Raw genomic sequence first — 25053 nt, forward strand, 5'->3', positions numbered from 1 at the left:
TAAAATAAGGTAGGTGTAATGCATGACGAGACATTTTCAGGTAAAGTTTAAATTTAATGACAAACCTGAGTGAATGATCTTAGTGATAGAATAGAAGGATCCTTGATGAGCTTAGGAATACTCTCCACCATGAATAATTTTCCAGCATCTGTATGACTGCAGAAAAAAGTACTGTCATATGCGTGTACAAAATCATAGAATGTTTTGCAAAGCAAAAGAAGAAATACAATTAGTCCAAAACAGGACAGAAAATTCATTATAATTGCCTCTTTACTTGTTATAATTGATAGCAAAATCATTGTGACCATAGAACGTCTGTGTAAGTACTTGTACGTGGATAACATATAGAGCTGATTTTATAACAGATTTATAAGCAAATGCCAACAGTATTTCACTGTATTCCTATGGGTATTTTTTTTGCCAAAAACCAGCCCAAAAGACTAGAAACTCACAAAAGGTTATAATAAACCGTGGTCATGTGACCGTGGAATGCAACAGTTGTCCATAAAGGTAAGTCAATTGTCAAGCATCCAAAATTCAGTCATGTAACTGTAGGGATGTAGGCAGCTATCAGAACACTAGAACTGGGTCATACGTAGTTTTGGAGGGGGTCCACTAAGTGACCAGGCATAAGTCGAGGACTACATGTAACCACAACTGCATAATGTCCATAATACTGAGATGTTATGGCAAGCTACCTATAGTACTTAGTAGTTCTTAAAGCCATATGCATAATCTGAAGCTTCCCAATTCAAATAATCAGAATTGTGTTTTCAAGTGGCCCCCCTGAGGCCATTTTAGGTTTGTTTATTTATTCCTACTTATTCCTGTTGGATCCATATTCATTGTCATCGATCAGCTTGTCATATTTTGTCATATACATGTCAAAGATATTCGAAGTGTCTTCAAATTTCTGCTTAGATATAAATTGAAGTCTGCCTCTAGTATTGTGTGCGTAATGTAGCCCTATCTCCACACATCCAAGCAAGTAGAATAAGTGACTGCAGGGAGGGCCTGAATAAATGTAAAAAAATGGAGAAACTCATCAGTCAAGGTACACATAATATAAAAGAAACAGAGAAACAGGAGTCTTTCCAATCTTTCCTTGACAATACTCGCAGCTGGCCATCAAAAGCTAGCTAAGCCTGAAAAGACACATGTGTGCGGATAGTCCTCAACTCATAACCACAACTGAGTCCAAAATTTCTATTGCTAAGCAAGACACTTGATAAGTGAGTTTTGCCCCATTTTATGATCTTTCTTGTCACAGTTGTTAAGTGAATCACTGCAGTTGTTAAGTTCATAACACAGTTGTTAAGTGAATCTGGCTTCCCCTACTGACTTTGCTTGTCGCAAAAGGTGGTCACATGCAACACTGCGACCATCATAAATACATGCATCCGAATTTTGATTACGTGACCGTGGGGATGGTCATAAGTCACTTTTTTCAGTATCATTGTAACTTTAAATCAGTGGTTCTCAACCTGTGGGTCGGGACCCCATTTGGGGTCGAACGACCATTTCACGGGGGTCGCCAAACAATGCAGTCCGCCATTTTTTCCCCCTTTTCTTTAGCTGTGCTCCTCCCTTTTATTCTATTGGCTTTTGAAAGCCAATAGAATAGACTCTCTTGAATAGAGTCTAATTCTATTGGCTTTCAAAAGCCAATAGGAATTGTCCAGGCTGTCTCTGCCTGCTGAGCCCGCCAAAAGTCCCATTCTGCAAACGGTGCTGCACCAGTTGAGTAATCCTCGACTTACGACCGGTTGAGTAGTCCTCGACTTACGACCGGTTGGGGGGTCGCGGCATTAAAAAGGTTGAGAACCACTGCTTTAAATGGTCACTAAATGTATATCCCCTGAGACTTACTAATGTGCGAAGGAGAAGAATGGGGGAGATGTTATGGTGTATATTAGCTCACTGTCCTGGGTTTCCATGTCTATGTAATGAAGGTGTTTCTTTGTTAAATAAACAATCTCTGTTTCCTTGACAGTCAAATGACGGTTTGCTCCTGGAGATTCTTTTGGCAGCTGATCATTCACTGGAATTATGTGTACTCTTATTATCTAGGATAACAATGAGAAAAATTACTATACCCTGATTTTTTTTAAAGAGAGATCATCCAAAATACTACAATTAAATAATTATGGCATTTAAAACGAATCTAAGCAACTTGTTGGACCACACACCTCAAGGACAAGAATTGTCAAATTTTTCAAGCATGATCAGATCCTGCATTTACCTAGATACTATCTCTATTTTTTTAAAATATATATACATATAATGAGATTTCAGCATTTTTACACATGGTCTCATAAATTATCACATGGGCAGGTTGAAATCTTGCAAGAGCTGGCAATCTTGTGAAATGTCAGTCTTTACATTTTGCTTAAGTTAATCTGTGTTATATTTTAGAAGTCCAAGGACATTTTCTGAAATGTTTTTTCAGACTTTTGTTCTGGCATCTTCTAGAACAGTGTTTCTCAACCTTGACAATTTTAAGGCATGTGGACTTCAACTCCCAGAATTCCACAGCCAGCATTGCTGGCTGTGGAATTCTGGGAGTTGAAGTCCACATGCCTTAAAATTGTCAAGGTTGAGAAACACTGTTCTAGAAGAAACAGCCACTAAGACAGCTATATACTCTACTAGTATTGCTATACTATATATTACTACTATTGCATCTAACTGAAGCCTGAGTTACAGCTTCCATCATCGCCTTCTATCAATAGTAAATAATGCTGCGGGAAGTATATTGGAAATTAGTCTTTTCCAGGATAGGAATTCTGATTAGGTAAACAACCAATTAGCATTCAGCAAAAAATGTGAGACATGCAAAACAAACTGTAGATTAAACATTCAAAAGCTGGGGAGAAGGAATAATGTCATTATTGTATGAAATAAAGGTATTTATCTATCCTTGCCATGTCTATCAAGACAGCTAAGGAAGGACCTAACAACATTAATATGTAATCATGAATTTGATCTATCTGGGTAAGAAAAAGCTCAAGGTATATTTCCATTCTACAAATGGAACATGCTTATTTGTAAGTGAATTTAACACTACGTGTTTTGATTATAGAGAAATGTCACTGCATTCTCTCATTCCTTAAAATAAATTCTAAATCTTACCTGAATTTCTGAAAGATTGGGAGGATCATGGCTATCACACAGAACCAACTCAACTGAATCTTCAAATATTTCTCCTCCTAAGTGATGGTAATAAATTATCCCATTAAACAGATCTTTCTGAAGGAATTTAGTGACTGGATAACCTATTAAATAACAGAAAGAAGTCTGTAGCTTAGATTAGCAGAGATCACTAATATTATAATATTTTTGGCATGAACTCTTAGACATAGTAATTCTGTATTAATTCTGAAATTAGTACGGTAATTTCTTTAATACTTTTTGAGGTACACAAGGGAAGACTTTACATTTCTTTGGTGTTAAAATAGTATTAAATGGTATTAAAATGCCTTCTAAACCATCATTTGATTACTGTTCCCACTTATTCAGGAAGGATATAACTGATATTTGTTGTAAGTAAACATCATGCTGATATTCTAGGAGAAATTTCTTGTGTTAAACTTTACACATCAATTACTTTGTTCCTCATGCAGGGGCATTCTTAGTGATAGGAGACAAAACAGTAAAGATGGTGACTCAGTTGTGCAGTCAATTGTTTGCACATAAAAAAGGGTAGGTCTTTGATCACACAGTCATAGCCACTATCTTAACTTTTCTATTCCTCCCTACAGATATATGAGTATAGAACTTCTGGGGCGAATTTGGTTGTTTGTTTGTTTATATCACACCTTTATTATTGAGGAATTCGTTTAAAATTTGAATGGCATGCCAAAGGCAATATGCCAAAAAACCAGATGGGACTAGGACAAAAAAAAAAAGATGGAATCAAATGAAAATAAAATTTGACTGAATTTATAACCATGGGTAAATTTAAATATAAAGTCAATTCAATCAAATATTAACTGATAATAATTGATAAGATTGCACCACTTGTTTTTCACAAATTCTCATTCATATTCTATCTCAGTGAAAGTTATAATTTTGTGACAATATAAACCCATAGCCAAGACATTTAGAAGCATGTGGTCCTGAAATTTCAAGTTATTTACTGTTGGTGGTTTTTTGATAATAGAAGTTATGATTCAGAGTGCATTTGTACAGTTCTAAGCAAGAGTAGCTAATATAAGCACCAAAGCTAATAAGGTGGACAAGTGTGAACTCTCATGTGTAGCTGAAAATAATTTCCAGACATATATGAAAACAGAACTCAAATATTGTGTAAAGAAAAGGAAAAAGGAATAAAGACCCCATATACACTGAGCATATTACCAACAAAATCTGTTTTAGGTTTTTTCATTATTTCTCCAGCTTGTGGTGATCTAGTGATATTGAAGAGTATGTAGTCATCGCTAGAGTCCATATCAGATGCATGAAGCATTGAGCTTTGAATCAGGATCGTTTCTCCTTCACGGACCTCTATTTCAACATTACTAATGAGAAAAGGGGGGCTGTCATCTTTGGGCAGAATATTGATTGGAAACCTGTGGCGGCTACTGTGGTGGCCATCAAAGATCCTAAAGACAATGGAGTCTTTGGTGGAATCGCTGTCATCATGATGGTAACGAACCACTCCAGTCTTAAGATCCAAGACATTGAACATGAATCCTTTCCCTCCTGTTAGGCAATAGAAAGTGAACAATTCATATTAGAATCTGCATTGGGAAATGCACTCCTTTTTATAAAGATGGTGCGATAGCTACTGAAATGAGAAAAATAGCATCTGTGTTCCAAAAATTTGCTCATGAGATCCTACTGAATTGCTTAGAATTCGGGGAATATGGAAGGATCCATCTCTTATTTCCACATGGATTCAGAAGAGTGAGTGAAACTAGGGAAGCTTTCACATTTTGCTGATGAACAGTTTAAAATGTTTCAAGTAATACAAACAAAATTATTAGGGGACCAAACCTAGAAGTTTTAGAATGCAAATGTAAGGCCTGTGCATTACAGCAGAGAGATAGTACAGTAGTCCTCGATTTACAGCAGTTCCTTTAGTGACAGTTACACTAAAGTTACAACAGCACTGAAAAAAGGGACTTATGACCTTTTTCACATGATCATCCCCCCCCCAGCATCCCCACGGTCATGTGATTAAAATTCAGATGCTTAGCAGCTAACTCATATTTATGATAGTTGCAGTGTCCCAGGGTTATGCCATCAGCTTTTGCGACCTTCTGATAAGCAAAGTCAATGGGGAAGCCAGTTTCACTTAACAACCTTGTTATTAACTAAACAACTGCATTGATTCGTTTAACAAATGTGGCAAGAAAGGTCATAAAATGGGGCAAAAATGGGTTTGATGTCAAATGCTTTTCAACTAAATAAATATTGTTAGTATTACTTTTGAATTAGTCTCAACTAACATACTTCAAATGTAGACAATCTACATTGCAGTTTATCTCTGCAGTGTATATGTTATATACAGTGGTGGGATTCAAATATGTGAACAACTGGTTCTCTGTGTGGATACTGCTTCCGGAAGTCCATATCTGGGCCTGGGCAGCAAAAAGTTAGCTACCGGTTCTGCTGAAGTGGTGCGAACTGGCTGAATCCCACCACTGGTTATATACATTCCTTTCTATATACACATAGGCATACACATACATACATTCCGAGAACTCTGCTTCTTTGCTCCCAATACACATCAACATCTCTGCCTTTTAGGCAAAATCTCTCCCTCCCTCCCATCTGCAAAGAATAACACTTTCCATTTAAGCTCACTAGCAACCACTAGCAGAAGTCCAACAGGAAGTAGGAAATTGAGGCAAAGAGAACAGAACCAAATTGAAATCTTACACTATGGAGCAAGCAAAAAAGTTCAACCAACAACAAGAATATAAATGCAGAAAAGGACAAATAGAAATAAGGCAAGCCTTTTCTGATTTTTGCTCCTTATCCAATATAACTAGTCACAATGCAAAACCAGGGGGCAGAAGGAAAGGTATTTCCAAAACCTCACGTTTAAGAGGCGATACTAAATGCTGCAAAATTTTAATGCACATTTTCCAATTTTGTTTCACTCTGCACATTCAAATCAGAGCAAGCACAGAAGCCACTCAGTTCAGCTAGTAGAATATATAGCTGGACATATATTTATGAAACATCAGAAACATCCAAAACAGTTAACTGGCAAAAACAGGACAAAAAGCAGGAAAAAGAATGAACAACAGGCAAGAGATAAAAAGGGCAGAGAGCTTAACTAGAATAATCTATATTATCTCCATCTTGTACCAAAAGTACAGAATGTTTCAGAGTTGCTAGAAGCAGTCTTGTGGATAATTAGCATGGTCAGCCTCATAGGAAGGGGCCTTTGGTTATTCCAGCTTTAGCCCTCTTGTGTCCATAACGACAACAGAATAGAAATGGAAAGTAGGACACAAGGTGATCCCTTCTCTGGTCCACACCGTGAAAGTAACATTTGGGTGAACAAGGATGACCCAAGGGAAAAAAATAGGTTTTTCCTGTTTCAGAGGCTGTGCTGAGAACCAGATTGCAACTACTGCAATCAGACTTTACAAAAAAGATGATACCTCTTACAGTAAGCTGCCCATGTTGTAACCCATCCACAGGAACTAAACGAACTCCGCTGATATCATCGTTGTCTACAATCTGAAGCTGCTCCCATGTTATGGGGCGAGACTGACCTTCCAGGAGATCAAGACCTTAAAAAGACAAGGGAAACAATGATACAGCCAGAGTTAATTAATATGCACCAAACATGAGAAATATTTAACATGAGAAAATAACAGGTACAGGTATATAGATGTATAACAAAAATATAGGCCATATTTTTATGCATAGTATAATTTGTTTATAGGAACGTAAAAAAACATTTATAAACTACTATTTAAAGAAACATTTCTCTGTTTTACATTCCACATCACTTGATTTCACTGTGCTTTATTGTGAAACAGAGGTCTCCAATCTTGACAACTCTAAGGCGCATGAACTTCAACTCCCAGAATTAGGGAAATTAGAACTCAGGGCTGCTGCAGTCCAGAACCTTAACCATTACACCAAAGTGGATCTTGGATTCTAATTGCATATCAGGAAAAACTATTAACAAATAGCTTGACAATAAAACTAACTTCTCTGAGAGATGATCAGGTCCCTTTCATTGGATATCAGGCATACACTAGGGCAGGGGTAGACAACCTTGGCTCTTTTATGACTCATGGACTTCAACTGGCTCAGGAATTCTGGCAGTTGAAGTCCATGAGTCATAAAAGAGCCAAGGTTGTCTACCCCTACACTAGGGCAGACAGTTACAGAAAGAAAGTAGATCAATATGATGGGGTTCCATTAAATGTAAATAGAATTTTTTTCTTTCATCACTACTTCTGCTTCTCCATCCCCCTTGGGATTGCCCCAATGGGAGGTCTTATGCTGATAATGTGGAAAACACTATTTTCATGCCAGAAAATCTTGGACCAGCTTCAGTTCACTTCAGTGGCAGTTGCCCACATGATGGAGGAGCCGTTGTGAGGACATGCCCTTAGTAAATGGTCAGTGGGGCACATCTCTATCAAGTTAAGCACCAGGTGCAAATGAATCCTTAGGCAGTCATCTGTTATGGATGCTTTCCTGTGCTAAGTAGGAAGTTACCTGAACAACTTTCCACCTTTGTGACTATATGATTTCTTAGGAATACATATTAACGTAGAACAGCAAGCAGACTTGTTCCATAGATATTTTCACTCCCTTGTGTTCAGTGCTAATTATTTGCTTAAAACCACATTTTTTTTTCTGTATATTTTACTACTTTCCCCTAAAGCAGATATGTCAAACACAAGGCCCGGGGACTGAATGCGGCCCGCGAAGTGGTTACATGTGGCCCGTGAATACATCTTGGAAAAAGTGAGGGAACGGCCCCCGCTGCCTTGACCCTGGCCCAGGCCGGCTGGCAACCAATGTACAATTTTGTGGTGGCCATCTATGCTGAAACGCATTCAGTCTTAGCTCCACAAGGCCATCTAGAAACAGCGAGGAACCAGCCCCTGCCGTGTTGACCTCACCCCCTGAGTGCATGCTGGGGAGGTGTCACCCTTTGTGAGGAATGAAGAAATGCACCATGCCTTGGCGCTTGCCCTGGTCCCACCCGCTTCTGCTAGAGACCCGCAGATCTGTCCCACTCCTGCCCAGGCCCCCACAGGCACCCTTGATGCGAATGATGTAGAACTGGCCACGCCCACCCAGTAGGCCACACCCACTCCATCCACACCCAACCAGTAGGCCGCACCCACCCTGGCCACACACCCCCGCCCCCCCGAGGGCAACCGCAATGTTGATGCGGCCCTTAATGAAATTGAGTTTGACACCCCTGCCCTAAAGCCAAGAGAGATTAGATCTGCTAGAAATCTCCATGGTTTATTTAATTTGATCTTGTAAGTGTTCTTTGCATTTAAATCAAAGATATTATGACATAAAAAAATAATTCTCACCCATGTTCCATGAAACCCTTGGTGCATTTGTGTCTGCTGTTCTCACGGAGATGTAAAGAGTAATTGGCACACTTCTTTCAAAGTACAAATCATAAACTTCAAATTCCACCTATGAAATAAAACAGACATAAACTGTTTACTAAACGCTATTTTCCACTCTGCAAACGATAGTTCAGAATTTTATCCCCACAGCAGCTAATGGGACGTTATGGGAATTGTGTAGTCAGGACAAGAGCAAAATAATGCCATCCCATTCTCCTTCCTGAAGAAAATACAGCTGAGGTCTATGATTTTGATACTAGAGGCAATCCACAGCAATCTACAGCAATTATGTTTAGTACAAGTAAGAGCATTTCCTCTATGAATTTGCCTAATCTTTTTTAAGATTACCAAAATTGGTCATGGCTCATTACTGCTGGGCAGATCTGATTGTTGATCAGGTGTCAACTCTCAGTGACCATATACAGAAATGGGCTTCAAGATGAGAGCAGATCTAACAACTGCTAAATAATATTCTAGACAGAGAGATATAATAATTTACAATCAGTAACATTTATGGCACCAATAATTTGGGACCAAATTCTTTCAAACGGCAGCTTTCAGCCTCTCATTTTGAATGGAAGAAAAGAGTAGTGTACCTTTATTTTCTTTCTACTAAATCAGCACAATGATTTAAGGCAGGGGTCTCCCAAACTTGGCAACTTTAAGACTTGTGGACGTCAACTGCCTGGGAAATTCTGGGAGTTGAAGTCCACAAGTCTTGTAGTTGCCAGGTTTGGAGACCCAGATTTAAGGTTTCAGGTGTAAGTTGTTAATTTTAACTTCCACAAGAGGGAGCCGTGATTTTTCTGCAGACCCGGACGCTGCTGAAGAAAGGCAAATAATACTTCTAGTTTATTGGTTAAAAATCAGGGGGGGGGGACAGTGAAATACAGAGTTGGCGCAAAAGACATGCATGATGTTCATCTGATTTTTCATAATATAATCATTTAACATTTGTCAACTTGCAACTCTTAAAAGTCATTGTGAGCAAAAGATATGTCTAGTTTAATGAAGGTATGTCTAGTTTAATGAAGAGAAGGACGAGGGGGGACATGATAGCAGTGTTCCAATATCTCAGGGGCTGCCACAAAGAAGAGGGAGTCAAGCTATTCTACAAAGCATCAGAAGGCAAGACAAGAAGCAACGGATGGAAACTAATCAAGGAGAGAAGCAACCTAGAACTAAGGAGAAACTTCCTGATAGTTAGAACAATTAACCAATGGAACAACCTGCCTCCAGAAGCGGTGAATGCTCCAAAACTGGAAAATTTTAAGAAGAGAATGGACAGCCATTTGTCCGAAATGGTATAGGGTTACCTGCCTGAGCAGGGAGTTGGACTAGATGACCTCCAAGGTCCCTTCCAACTTTATTATTATTACTATTACTATTATTACTATTACTACTACTACTACTATTATCATTATTATATGAAATGCTTTCTTTGCCTCCTAGCTACCCAGAACAACAGTACTAAACAGTGAAATCCTCATAGATTCCTTTTATTGTACATATTATACTATTTACTCAGGAACAGGGAAGATTTAATATACAAAGGAAGGTGCCACACTGGAGCATCAGCTTCCTTTCAATTACCTCATAGTTTCTTCTCTCTGTATGGCTGCTGTTTGGAGGTTGATATGCAATAAGCATATTATCCAGGCTGGCCCACGTGAAGGACGAGACAGTTTTAGTGTGGTCTTGTAGGTGTGTAATGAAACCTTCCTGGGGTGGCTTGGTGATATTAAAAACTAGCAAAGATTTGGGTGTTTCACTGTCTTCAGCATCCAATATGGCTGTGGATAGAGGACTCAGGATGAACTGATCTGCTTCTAAGATGAGCATGGCCATAAAGGCAGGTTGTGGGGGCTGGTTAGAAACTGCATTTTTTAGCTGAACAGGAATCCAAGCATACTCAGACTGTGGAATAAAAAAGAAGCAACAAATTAGATTCCTCCTTTGTGAGAAAGGAAATCCTCATATTTATAACTCTTTTAACATTAAATAATATAAGAAATCTCCAATTCTGACTATTGTTTATTCAATGCAGAAATGTAACGTTTATTTAGATGAGATCAAACTGAAGGGAAACACTGAATATCAACACAATATATTAACACAGTCATATAATAGTGAAAGAATTCTCACACAGTCATTGAAAAATAATATGATAAACAGATCTGACTATTATAGAAACAAAGAGACAGATGGAGACAGGCCCACCGTAAAAAGAAGATCAGTAGTCCACTACTTAAAAATACCCTTAAGAGGGTTTAAACATTGTTTCTATATTTAGGGCTTATGACTTTTTTTAAAAAAATATTATTAATAGGCATTTCTTGCATTTCTTATGAGCTTGTCTAATTGGTTTATTTCCATCTGTGGAATAAAAATTGACAATAGTAAAAACAAACAAGCAACAGCACTCACTGATCTCCAGGAGATTTTAAAAAACATATTTCCATCTTTTCATTGCTGAAAATGTACAGTTATAGAGAGAGGCTGTGTCCTAACAAAACCAGCTAATTGATACCGTATTTGTATTTAGTATTACCTTTGCTATTTAAAAAGTGAGTGGCTAAAGCTGATGGTTCCATGACTCACATTAGGGGAAGAAGCTACATAATGGTCCACAGAGCCAGGAAAGGTCTAAAGTAGGGGTGTCAAACTGCTGGCCCGCAGGCTGGACATGTCACCAGGAAACCGCACCCACCCCATTGCTGGCAATGGGGAGAAAGCTCCGATACGTTGCGCGACATCACATGACGTCGCAAGTTTGACATGTATATTCTAAAGAGTTTAAATCTAAACTACCAACTCATTCTCTTCACTCTGACCTTCTGCTGTTTCACTGATTGAAACTAACTTTTTTTCTTTATTCCCAAATAGGCTCATCATGCCAATCAGATGTTTCAGGACAAAACTTTATAACGATCACTGAATAATCTTATGTTCACTCATTTGGTCTCTTGCCTATGCTCAACAAAACCATATAATAAAGAAAGAGAATTGCAGAGCGTAGCACAGCTCAAGAGAAATCAAAGAAGCTGCTGGGCTGGACAGAGATATCCTGATTTTTCAGGTTTACGGGGTTTTCGGCCAAAACCAAGTTGGGCTGGGTTCCGATATGGGAGAACAATTACTTTTACCTAACCCATAATGTCCGCTAAGATCATAACACATACTAGATCATCATTTAAGATGATTTTTTTTTAAGTAGCCAAAATCCAGGCCATTTGTGGAAGACGATTTGAGACTGCTTTAAATTATGAGAGCCAGAACAAGTAAGAAGTCTGATTTTGGTCTTTCGTCTGAGACATTTACCTTATACAAAATCTTGCTTCTGGTATCAGTGAGATCCAGCCTGATGGGAATGTAATCAATATTAGGTGAAGGAGGGTCCAAATGTTGGTATCTAAGTCCCATCAGAAGAAACTCATCACAGCTCACTCTGATATTCTGAACACGCTTCAGGTCTGAAATAGAAATCTTAATCAGACAGTTTCATCCATCCTATGGTTGAAAATCAGTGTAGATATGTCTAAGGAACAGAATTCTGAGCTTGGGAATACAGGTCTAAATCAACAACGCCACCCTTTTTCGTTTATCCATAGGATATATATCTCTGAACTGTTATCAGGCACACTTCCAGGGCAGTGTTCATGGGACTCTTTCAATTGCTACAAAGTCTGGCAAAACAAAGCTGGGCACAAGGTCAAAAGAGCCAATTTCTATTCATGTTTCATGTACATTGAGCATTTGTAGTTTCCATAATTATTAAATAACCAAATCACACTAAAACCATATGTTATGTGATACGCAGATAAACTCCCCCTTTATATTGATTTTAGGGTAAACTAGTAAAGTCTTGATCTGGGCAGTATGCAGATTGGGAGAATAGTCTTATTCTCTCTTAAACACTTCATTTTTCAAATTCTTATTTGGCCCTAGTTTTTGTTTATTCTACTTTTTTGTGGGTCAATATATATCTAAAGGATGCAGCTAGGAGAGGAATATTAGCCTTTCCTAGTTTCCCTTGGTTGTCACAGCCTTGGTGCAAAGAAGTAGACTTAGGGATTTTTGCTTTTAAAAAGAAAATAAACTGTACACTATCTAATTAACATATTGGTTGATTGAGAAAATGATATTAGAGTACCCTACTCATTTATAAGTACATTAATTATGGACCTCTCTCCCAAAGAAAGGTGGTCTAGTGCACACAGCATTAACTTTAGGCAGCAGGACATTTTTAAATTAATGAGTGACTTTAATCACAATTGATCCAAAAGCTACGAGTGGTGCAAAGAGCTATGGAAAGATACATGCTTGGCATCATAACACAACATAGAAAAACCTGCACGTGGATTAGAGAACGAACGAAAGTATATATCATCAAGAAAGTGAAAGAATTGAAATGGAAATGGGCTGGTCACATAGCAAGAACTGATGGCAGGTGGACCAAGGCAGTCATAGAATGGATCCCACTTGAATAAAAAGCGTCCACGAAAGAGACCTAAAACAAGATGGATCGATGACATCAGCAAGTATTGCAGGCCCAATTGGCCAAAGAAAGCTCAGGACCATATTGGTTGGAAACATGTGGAAGAGGCCTTCATCCTGCAGTGGGTAGGCAATGACTAAAATATTGATGATTTGGATTTTAATTAAAACAAAAAACAACCTTTTCACAACTTCTGTTTATTATCGAAATACATGCCATCAATGAGCAAACTACTTTTCCCTCTCACTCTGAATGGACTTAAAATAAATAACCCTTTTAATGGAGGACGCCTTTGAATAAAGGGCTACCCTCAGACAGCAATAACAGAAGTGGCTACAGCTCATATACAGCCCTAAAGATCCAGATGTGGACCCACTGCAGCTCCACTGATGGTTCCAGACTTCACAGGGTATTGAAATGCTGGGCGAAGAGAAGACAAAAAGCCTTCTCACTTCTAAAAGAAAAGAAACTATGGGTAGCTGTGTATGTGTGAAGATCTCTGTGCTTGAAAGGCAAACATGGTTTGACTGGATAGAGGGCTGGTTAAAGTGCATGTGTGTATGCATGAGAGATAGGTTTGTATCTGAGCGTATGCATGTATATGTAAACATGCTGGCACATGCAGACTCCAAAGACCCAATCTGGCACTTAATGTGGCTTTCAGGGAAGCACTAACCAGAGGTATAAGACCAACTTGGTCTCAATACTATTCAGATAGTATTGAGATAATCAATATATTTTTAAAGCAGGACGTACTGGTTGTATGGGAGGAACTCTGTGGCTGATCTCCTCTAGGTTCTTCTTCTTTGGTTTCTCCAAGAACAAGTTGCCCGTGGGCTGGCAGAAATGTCTCTAAAGAATTCAAGCTTATAGTGCATTCCAAGTTTATCTTCCTGTTGTAATCCAAAGTGATTGTGTTTTTATTAATTATGTTAGACAGGCCATGAAAGTCAGGAACTTCCAAAGCACTGGACCTCATCTTGATAATGTTACAATCTGGTTCAAGAATCTTTACAAGAAGAGTGACTGTTTCTGTGAAAGTTTCAGTTTCTGTAAATCTGCAAAGGATAAGGAAACCATACAATCAGAATTCAGGAAGCAATAGTGAAACATCTGTACAAAAGGTGAAATGTACAATAACTAATGATTGATCAATAGTGACAAAAACCAAATAAATGTTGACCAAATTGTGAGAATAAATTAAATGAAAACTTTAGATTTTATCTTTTTGGAACGTAGAGGGAAAAGTAGCAGATTTCTTATGAATAATATTAATTTTCCTTATTAATTCTACAGAAGGATGGAGATATATTTCATGTATCCTTGACTCATATACTACTCAGGTGTTGCTTACCTATATAGCCTTAGCATGATAAAGTCTTCATCAAGAATTGGGCATCCGTTGTGAGTGTACTTGACTTCATTGGGAAGAAAATGGCAATCAAACACCTGTTACATAAAGCATATGTTTAAAGAAGGAACATAGTATTATAGACATTTCTGTTTTATCATTATGCATTCATATCCGGAGAAGGATGTATTACAACATAGATGAGATTTTCAGAATTAAATCATGTGTGACAAAGATAGGAACCTAGCAATATAATTGAGGTACAAAAATGAATATTGATTTTGTTGTATTATTTAGAAAGTTGTAAAATCAGAACTTTAATAACTGGTCATTGTGGAAGGACTACTATAGATTACTTCTTTTGCTTTGTCACAGAAAAAATATTCTCCTGAATTCAGCTATTTCTCTTTCATGGTCAGATTATCCCAATCTAATTTGAAATCAGATATTTTAAAAATCACTTATTCGTGTTTTAGGAAAATCCCATCAATCCTCTAGTAAGTTCCATGTCATAGGAGAAAGAGACATGTTTTAAAACTGTGTATATTTGGTGAGGGAAAAAAGTGAGTGTGGCTCCCCACTGAATGTGTGAACATTTTTCAAGTAACTGTTTGTCCCCTTTATAATTTATAAACATCTTGAAGGAGGTAGGTTATCATTCCTTATGTCAGGGGTAGGCAACCTTGGCTCTTTTATGACTCCGTGGACTTCAACTCCCAGAATTCCTGAGCCAGCTATAAAAGTCATAAAAGAGCCAAGGTTGCCTACCCCTGCCTTATGTCATAATGGAGAGCCATTTTGGTGTAGTAATTAAGGCAAAAGGCTAGAAACTCAGTGACTATGAGTTCTAGTCCCATCTTAGATACAGAGACAACTGGTTGACCTTTGGCCAGTCATTTCCTTTCAGCCTTAGGAAGCAGGCAATGGCAAACCCCTTCTGAAATCTTGCGAAGAATACTGTAGTAACAGGAGTCAACACCGACTTAAAGGCATTCCTTCTAAAGAGTACTGTAATCTTAAAGGGGTGAACTTTGAGTCCTCCAAATATATAGATATTCGAGAAATAATATAATTACCAAACCCAACATTTTACATATAAAATTCACTTACTACCGCAAGGTCTTATGCTAAAGATATTTAAAAGATATTGATATTGATAAAAATATTGTTGAACGTTTTTCCTTTTGCTTCTCCATGCTTTTCTTTTAATGTTTAATTTACTTTGATTAATTACAAACATGTTTAGGTCATTTGCTTTTTACGCCATCATGTCTATCAAGACTTATCGAAAATGCTCTGAAATTATGTGGTGCTCTGCCAATTATGTGGATGGTGGAGAAAAAGAACCTCACTCATTCAAATTAAGGACTCCCAAATGCCAGCAAAGTCACAAAACATCTGAAGATTGATAAATGAATTCCTCTCTTAGACTAGAAAAAGCAAAAGTAGCCATCTTGACAATGATGAGGGGGGGAGGGGAAACTACGTAGATTCATATTAAAATGAAGGTTGGGAAATCTAGAATAAGCCTTTGAGCATCCAAAATCTTTTCTCTAAGCTTTTATAAACTACATTGTAATAGTTGCTCTAAAAATGATGTCACCTTAAATTGGAATGTTGGACGTTTCTTATTATGTCTTCTACACTCAAGTGTGGCTCTCAAACATTTTTGTGCCTAAGATAAAAAAAACTGAAATCCTTAATACAAATTAAGACTGAACTCTTATTTACTACCATTTAAAGGTGCTCCAAAATTTCTCCTCTAAGACATCAAACTTTATGCTGCTTAATGGTAGAACCAGCCATTAACAATGCCTTTTCTCTCTATGCATGACATTGAGAAATACATCTGTGTCCTCAAGCTAATGCAGGAAATCATAGAAAGAAACCAGATGTGCACCTCAATCAATATAAGCGTACATTACTTTTAGAGGGTTTTTAAAAAGCCATATTAAAAGCTGGTGTGTGAAAATGACTTCAGAAAGATGGGAAAAGATAAAAGCAATTAAAGTCTCCTGTTTCAAACCACTTCTAGCTTTGAGAATGCAGCCTCTTCTAATGCAAAAAGCTACATCCATACAGCTTTTGCTTATCCATCAGAGAATAACAGTCATGATATTCATAAATTATAATTTTTTTCTATCAGACATCGTTGCTTCTTCCTCTTAATTGATAACAAGGGAGCTAAATAATGAAAGCTTTCTTCTCAACAGGACTGTTACCAAAAACAGACAGCAATTATAAAATAGACACAATCTGCTTTGTTAAAAAGAAACATCTGTTTTATGCCACCTAATATGTTTTCCTTTTATACAAACAGGCATCCATAATTGTCTATATATTTAACAAGTAAAACAAAGGACAGCTAAATCTTTTCTTAATTAATGTCTGCCTATGCTTTTATTTCCAGTTCAACTACTTTTCAATTACAATATGTAATTAAATTGTCACACATCCCTAGCACATTACTCACTTTAATGACAGAAATGAGATCATAGGAAAGGCTCTTCTACAATGCAGCTTTTACTAGTTAAAAGAACAATTTCTTCCATTGCCTTCATCAGCCTGATGCCCATCAGGTGTGTTCAGTTTCAATTCTCGTTGAATAACCTTCATTTGATATTATTTTGAGGTCATCAAAAATAGTCAGTGTTTAGTACAGTCAAAAACCAAGGGCTACCTTGGCTTTATCCAAGACCAATCTCATGTATTACAGCAGCGAGCATTGTTGATATTGATAAGCACTGCCACTTGCAAGCACAAGACCTGATTGGTGAATGATGAATCAGTGGGCAGGAACAGAATTTTGGTGCCATAGAAGAGGAGTTTGTTGAGGTGCTGAGGGCAACAGGCCAACTGAAGGTAGGAAACCAGTTGACATCCATTAAACTGTGGTGCTAGCCTTGCTTCAAGTATACCATCTTTAAGAGTTCCTTTCTAAAACAAGAACCCCATAGAATTTTCTATTTAAAAAAAGATTTGTCTGTCAAGCAAATAAATCATGCTTTTCATGCAATCCCATGTGACATGAAGGCAACTAGGATGTTAGAGATAAATAAATATTAACTTTCCTGGATGACATCTGCTTCCAAAAACCTGCTGGGAAAGTCATTAATATCTAATTCAGGCATTAATATCTAATTTTGCTTACACACACACACAGAGAGAGAGAGAGAGAGAGAGAGAGAGAGAGAGAGAGAGAAAGAGAGAGAGAGAGAGAGTCTGTCTTATCCTGGACTCATATTTAATGTAACATTTATTTGTATTACAGCATGAAAGGCAGTACAGCTATAAAATGTTAAACTTGCAGAGATCTAGTAGACCTTTCCTTCTTCAAATTATGTGATGTCAGAAGGTTTCTTTTTAAATTAATAGGTTTTTTAGGGTAAGATTTTCCCTATATAAATAAATATAAATATGTGATATTGCTTGATTTTCATGGTTATATTCAAATGTTGTCAGGGGTGTCAAACTCAATTTCATTGAGGGCCGCATCAGCATTGTGGTTGCCCTCGGGGGGCTGGATGGGTGTGGCCAGGGTGGGTGCGGCCTACTGAGTGGGTGTGAATGGAGTGGGTGTGGCCTACTCGGTGGGCGTGGTCAGCTCTACATCGTTCGCTTCAATGGTGCCTATGGGGGCCTGGGCAAGAGTGGGACAGATCTGAGGGTCTCTGGCAGAAGGGGGTGGGATCAGGACCACTTCCAGGTGATGATGCATTTCTTCATTCCTCACAAAGGGTGACACCTCCCCAGCATGCACCCAGGGGACGGGGCCGACACGGCAGGGGCTGGTTCCTCGCTGTTTCCAGACGGCCTTGTGGAGCTAAGACTGAATGCTTTTCAGCATAGATGGCCATCACAAAATTGTACATTGGCTCCCTCCTGGCTGGCCTGGGCCAGGGCCAAGGCAGCGGGGGCCATTCCCTCACTATTTCCAGGATGGCTTCACGGGCCATATGAAACCACTTTGCAGGCCGCATCTGGCCCCCAGGCCTTGTGTTTGACATGTCTGTGTTATGTTTTTGAGTTGCCTTGGGAAAATTAAAATCTCAAAATCAAAATATAAATCCCTGAAACACATATACATACAGTTGGTCCTCGACCTATGACCACAATTGAGCCCAACATTTCTGTTGCTAAGTAAAATAGTTGCTAGGTGAGTTTTGCCCCATTTTATGACCTTTCTTGCCACAGCTGTTAAGCGAAGCACTGCAGTTGTTAAGTTCAAAACCCCGTTGTTAAGTGAACCTGGCTTTTCCCATTGACTTTGCTTGTCAGAAAGTCACAAAAGGTGATCACATGATGCATGGGACACTGCAACTGTCATAGATATGAGCCAGTTGCCATGCGTCTGAATTCTGACCATGGGACCATGGGGATGCTGCGACAGTTGTGTGAAAAATGGTCATTTTTCTTCAGTGTCATTGTAACTTCAAACAGTCACTAAACACATTATTGTAAGTTGAGGACTACCTGTATTCAAACACAGATTTCCTGGTAAGGAAAGTGTGGCCTTAACAATGGCAATACATAGGCACATTTAAATAACAGCACATGATGATTCCCCAAATATGTGTCTTTCCTTTTCAATTCAGCACATGATCTATTTATTATTTTTTTTAACCATTTCAAACATGCAACAAATAATAATCTGAGTGACTCATTGAGAACTGCAAGAATGTCTCTTTATATAGCGACAGCTGCTAGAATGGAACAACTTTATGATGAAGATGAGAGATTAAGAAATATGATACACACACACACACACACACACACACACACATCTTATTTTTCCAACAGATATGAGCAAGGTGCAATAATGAACAAATATCTGTAAAAACAGATAACGCATAGATGCACATAAATCCACTCACAACAGAACAGTATTGCATGGCCAGGATTGGATATGGGAGCAGGATGTCATACTTCTAGGTGCCATTGTTTATTAAACATGAAGTTTGTGATTAAGGGATATACTTCTGGATTAAATCAAATCAAAGTCCTACTATAAGTTGTTCACAAAAAGCACTGGATCCACACTAGAATTTTTGAATTGTTGCTCATGGGTGACATTACAATGAATACAACGCAATACTTACTATGCTTGCATCTTGGGTATGTAGCTGTGTGTGTGTGTGTGTGTGTGTGTGTGGTAAGTATAGAAGAAATAAATGCTGAAAGATCGCAAAAGACCACATGTGATTTAAATTTGTAGCACTGTGGCTCAGTGTGTTTGCTTTCCTGCATATCCCACGTACAGTTTGTTTGTTTTACCAGCATGTGGTCCCCTGGGAATCCTTTTCCTTCCCTCCATTAGAGTTCTGAGAAGAGCATTTGGATAAACATAGGACTCTTTCTAAAGCTTGCAAAACAGTTTCATTTGGAAGTGATGTTCATTTATAGTACTTAGAGTAGAATAGATAGCTCTGAATTTAGTCTGTTTCAGTTCTGAATTCCATGGAGCTTTATCACTGTAAATACCATCTGACTGTCTCCCCCAAATCCTCTACTGGTTTCTTTTAAAGTGGCAATAACTCTTCATAATATTCTCCCATTCCTGAAATGGGAGAATGGGAGAATATTGTTTTATCATTGTTTTAACTTTGTACGCCGCCCTGAGTCCTTTGGAAAATAAATAAATAAATAAATAAATAAATAAATAAATAAATAAATAAATAAAATGTCCTTTCATAGAGATAAATGTTAACATGCTTTTGTATTTTTCCCATGTTAGGCTACAGAAGAAGGAATTTCTGCTTTTTCTGGATCTCATGTTGGATCTGTACATTAAGTTGGACTGTGTTATATCTGGAATACTCAAAGACCATACTGAAACTTATCTTGTGGTTTCCTAGGCAGCACCTCTTTCTCCACACATTTCATTATGTAAGTAGAATGCTTTTTTAGATTAATAGTTGTTTTTACTGGATGGCTATCATTCTCAAGTTTTCCTGCACTTTTCATTAGCCATATAAGTCCTTCCCAGACAGGAATTTAGATAGAGCTCAGCATTCCACCTTTTCAAATAACAGCAGCTTCAAATAGATTTCATCTCATCAAATAATTGCCACATAATTATAGATGAAATCCACATACCTGGGGGGTCAGTTTCCCAACTCTCTGGGTGATTGGCTCATTCATTACCACTTCTATTTTACATGCATCCTTCTCTCTGGGGATAGAGAACTGCAAGTCCTTTTGTGACAGGAAGACGGACTGACCTCTCATCACTTTTAGTCCCTGGTTGATGCTGACAAAGGTGGAGCGGGTGGTTTTCAGATTCAGCGCAAAGAGCAACAGAACCCAAATGTTTTCCATAGTGTTTCCAAAGAAAAAGCACCTTGTGCAATGAAGTGTTTTCTTAATCCTTTCCAAAAACCTAAACAACGCAAAAACTTCAACACTTAGTCAAGCATTCCAGGTTACAGGGTCTGGTATGTTTTTATTAAGGATATGTTCTGCATAACGAAACCAGGAGGTCTTTGAAAGTATCCTCGGGTTAATAAATGTCTGGATCTATTCCAACCTTCAGAATGGTGAATGTATTTTTCCAAAATCTAGATGGGAAGAGAAAAAAATGCACACACGAAGAGATGAGTATTTTCTGAAACAGTTAAATATTGTTTTATTTATGTAGTATCTTTATTATTTTTATACAGTAACTCAGGGTGGTAAACATACCTAATACTCCTTTCTCATTTAATCTTTGGCTTCTACTTTTCAGAACCCTTGGGATATCTTTTAATTATATAATGATGAGGGAGCCAAACTATTCTGATGGCACACAGATGTTTATATTCAGTTCAAGCAAAGTCCTTTTTCATTTTAAGAAAAAAACAACATAGCATCTTATAAAATCGTAAATTGGCAACTGGGCATTTCTTAAATTTTGTTTAGGTTTATGAGGTGATTTATAATTACTGTTATAATACCACATGAGCAGTTCTGCATAGAAAATATGATTTTAAGGAATAAGCTTTCTCACGCTTTGGGGGGGAAAATCAAAGAATTAAAATGTTTTTGTTGGCAACCATAAGAAAAAAATAACAATTCTAAGTTTTTATACTTAGTGAAGCTAGAAGTTTCATTATTGTTTCCCCACAACATTGCATATTTCATTTTTCTTTAAGAAAGTACCTATCTTCTCAGCCATTATTTGGTGCAGGTATTCTGCCCGTTGAAACCATTTTTTGGTAGGGTGAGTGCCTTAGAGGGGAAAAAAGCATGTTTGTCCTCCAAAAAGCTATGTGCATCCTAAAATTCCAGCAGAATAAAATGGACTTTGAAACACTTTAATGTCTGTCTAATAACAAAATCGATATATCTAGATAGGAAGAATACTGACACTTCTGAAATCCAGAGAATGCTATAAACAGCGAAGAAAACAGATCAATCCAGAGTTTGCACCTGAAACACAAATGGCTAGCATCAATTTATCCTACCCTGAACTCATTATACAAAAACCTAGCTAGCTCTCTAGAGAAGGCTCTAATGTTGGGAAAGATGGAAGGAAAGAGAAGGTTAGATGGACTTAGTTTTATAGTAATGACGATGACATTGTTGGAAGATCTGAAAAACCATGTTAGAAATGGATCAACATGGACAAAAAGTATGTAGTCACCAGGAGTTGAAAACAACTTGACGGCAGAAAATCAATCAATCATCAATCAATTAAACACTCTAATGACTAACTGTTGCCTGAACATAATTATTAATTGTGTAGGTAGTTCCAGGCTTGCAGGTTGTTACTGTACAATCTGGAATTTTGTCTCATCCTATTTTGTCTCATTGCTTCTTTGGAAATTTTCTTTTAAAAAAAGTTAAAAAGAAAAATGAAAGAGTTACAATAAACTCTTGTTGAAATGAAATACCAATAAACATAATATCACTATCCTATCCTTCACAGTTTTCAGTCAACTGATTTCAGTACAAGCAGAGCAGAGCAGGGATCTATATGTTTTACACTTCAAAGTGCCACATAAAGTGAAGATTTAAAAATAATAAAGCAATAATTATTCATAACCATTTCCCTGCATAGAATCAGAGATATGCATGGTCCAATACACAAATACAATTTGAGTTTTATTTGATGCAGTTTATGAAATACTTTTCATTTCGTTAAAGGGCACAAAACAGTGTTGTTTATGAAAAATGCTCCTTTTATACTACTGAGAGCTATAGAATTTAAAAGTCCTTAATCCAATCCATAATTTAATCCTTGAGTCAGCAGAAATATATACTATCATCAATTGCATTCATGTGACTCCCAAACTGTATTACGCCTCAAGAAAGAACATCAAGTGATGATGTCCTTTCAGATTTGGTGAAGGACAAGTTAAGGAAAGCAATTGGAGGATTTCCCTGTTTCTCCAGATGCAGAGCTTCATTTACCAATCATTAATCACTCTCCTTAATGTTGTCTTTTTAACCTACATCAGGGTATATGTAGTCTTTGAACAAGAGTTGAACTGCCTGTTGAGTTGCCCGATCTACCAGGCTACAGGTATGGAGGTCCCATTCCATTTCATGCCATACCCCAATGCTTTTCCCATTGCCATAAGCTGAGCATTCAGCATACAAGAAAAGGAGCTTTGTGTGACTCTCACAGTAATCCTTTGGAGCTCCTGTATAAAAGGCAAGCTTTGGGCCTGTTCAGGTTTTTATTTAATGAGGAATTGAAACAGGTCAAGCAAGAGTTTGAGGATTGCATTTGTAATCAAGGAAATCTAAGCAAAGATCTCCTCAGATCTCCCAGCTGAAAAAGTGTATGATGAAGAGACAGGAATGAGCCTGTACAGGGGCTATTTTTCTTTGATGCAAACCATTTTAAAAAAGACAACTTTAGACCAATCGTGTAACATAACTTTAAAAGAACAAAGTGAGCAACAAGATGACTTCCAAAGCATTTTATAAAGGTTGTTTTGCCTTCTTTGAAATACAAGACTCTCTTTAAAAAAAAAATCCGTCCTCTTATCTTACCTGTGAATGTTTATCTAAAAATCAGAAAAACACAGCTGACAATTCATCTTCTCAGCCAATTTTTCTGAAGCCTTTGAAAACCTGCCACAGGCATGACTATGACTGTTGTAATCTAAGCAAAACATTTCATTAGGAAGGTTTTTAAAAAAACATTGGAAGTCTTCCTCCCTCATTGTCAAACAACAGGCCACTGAATCTTTGCAGACATGCCTACTGTCATGAATAAAGGCTTAACATTGGGTTTAATAGGAAGTGAAAAGAGAATTACTAACACCTGGCTAGAAAGGACAAGGATTTTTTTTTTTACCTTATTGTCAGCTTTTTGAGATAGTCAGAAAATCAAAAACTTAAGTACTTACAAAATTTATTATAAGGTTACAAGTAACAGAATCTTGCAAGTCTGAAAGCACTCCCCCCCCCCTGCCTTTAGTTCCTACATAACTAGGGAAGGTCCCTTCTGAAATAGCTTCCTTATCTTCATTCCTTGGGCTGAGATTTCTTTTGTCTAATCAGTGTCTAGTTGTGACCCCTTCTCCTGTCTCCCAAGGTCATTCTCGCAGCCTATTACATCCAGACAAAATGAAACCTGTCTGGTCAATATTATGACTTGAACCACACACCTCTGTGTATTAATGATTCACCTATGGTGGTGGTTAGAAGAATGTTTCTGGGTGTGCAGTGAACGAGTAGGGTAGCTTGGTCGCTCAACAGTGAGACACTGGTGAAGCGGGCACAGTAACTGCCTGCATTTTCTGCACGACATGAGAAAAGTACATCTTCCTTCTCCTGTCCTTATCACTTTCTATAGAGGGACGATCAAGAGCATCCTGTCATATTACATTACTATCAGTTTGGAAGTATTACTGCTTCAGACAGGAAGGCGGTGCAGAGTGATGAGGATGGCAGAAAAAAATATTGGTAGTTCACTTCCTTCTATCCAGGACATAGCATATAAGTGATGCTTGAGCAAGGTCCGCAGGATTGTCTGGGATGCTACACATCCTCTTCACAACCTATTTTCCTTGTTACCTTCTGGGGGGATGCTTCGTGGTATCCGAAGCAGAACATCCAGATTCAGTCACAGCTTTGTTGTCTTATCTAACTTAGTTCTGGCTGAGAGATCTCTGGGCTGAAAACCAAAGCCTTGAAGGAGCTGAGCCTGGAAGCCCACCCACCTGAGGCATCCATTCCTAACTAGAAGTATAGCAAAATGATGAAATTTTCATCATGACATTATTGAGGTGAGTTTGTATCACAAGACCACAATGCAGAATTCATCATTTCTGCCACTTGCCCTCCCTTCCCCACAGATTCCTAGTACAAAGGATATAATGGGGGGGAGTAGACAAATAGAACTATCATCGGCATTTTGGCTTAGGCTTCTTTGTCCTTTTCCTTTTACATATTTTTTAAAAAAATATTTCAGGGCAGCTAGCTGTATATATATTCACTTCGTTACCCTTCTTGTTTAAATATTTATTTACTTAAGCAAAAATGTGCTGCTTGATTCCAATGAATGTGTTCCATATCAGGGCAGCAAGTAGCAATTTTCATTTTATCCCTGTAACTATGGTGGTGCAACTGCAAAACTGCATATTTCACTTCTCTGTTGGAGGTAGAATTTTTTTTCTTTTAATATTCAAAGAGGGAGG

General features: G+C 37.8%; 1 protein-coding gene across 9 annotated transcripts in view; it reads right to left on the bottom strand.

Moving 5' to 3' along the window:
* FREM1 (FRAS1 related extracellular matrix 1) overlaps positions 1 to 25053 on the bottom strand; it is a 90226-nt gene that overhangs the window by 63116 nt on the left and 2057 nt on the right. For 8 of the 9 annotated variants that reach the window (XM_039363686.1, XM_039363685.1, XM_039363687.1 and 5 more), the window contains exons 2-12: positions 20519 to 20979; positions 14426 to 14520; positions 13828 to 14129; positions 11895 to 12046; positions 10167 to 10490; positions 8532 to 8640; positions 6621 to 6752; positions 4360 to 4704; positions 3133 to 3275; positions 1870 to 2066; positions 66 to 156 (exon numbers count right to left, since the gene is read on the bottom strand). In XM_039363686.1, coding sequence (XP_039219620.1) covers positions 66 to 156; positions 1870 to 2066; positions 3133 to 3275; positions 4360 to 4704; positions 6621 to 6752; positions 8532 to 8640; positions 10167 to 10490; positions 11895 to 12046; positions 13828 to 14129; positions 14426 to 14520; positions 20519 to 20740 — 2112 coding nt within the window. In that variant the 5' untranslated portion in view covers positions 20741 to 20979. Of the gene's footprint in view, positions 1 to 65; positions 1015 to 1869; positions 2067 to 3132; positions 3276 to 4359; positions 4705 to 6620; positions 6753 to 8531; positions 8641 to 10166; positions 10491 to 11894; positions 12047 to 13827; positions 14130 to 14425; positions 14521 to 20518; positions 20980 to 25053 lie in introns of all 9 variants that reach the window. The other variant, XR_005559170.1, reaches the window with a different exon arrangement.

The sequence above is a fragment of the Crotalus tigris genome, unplaced genomic scaffold (assembly GCF_016545835.1).
Source record: "Crotalus tigris isolate CLP2741 ecotype Arizona unplaced genomic scaffold, ASM1654583v1 scf7180000019563.1149672, whole genome shotgun sequence".
NCBI lineage: Eukaryota > Metazoa > Chordata > Lepidosauria > Squamata > Viperidae > Crotalus > Crotalus tigris.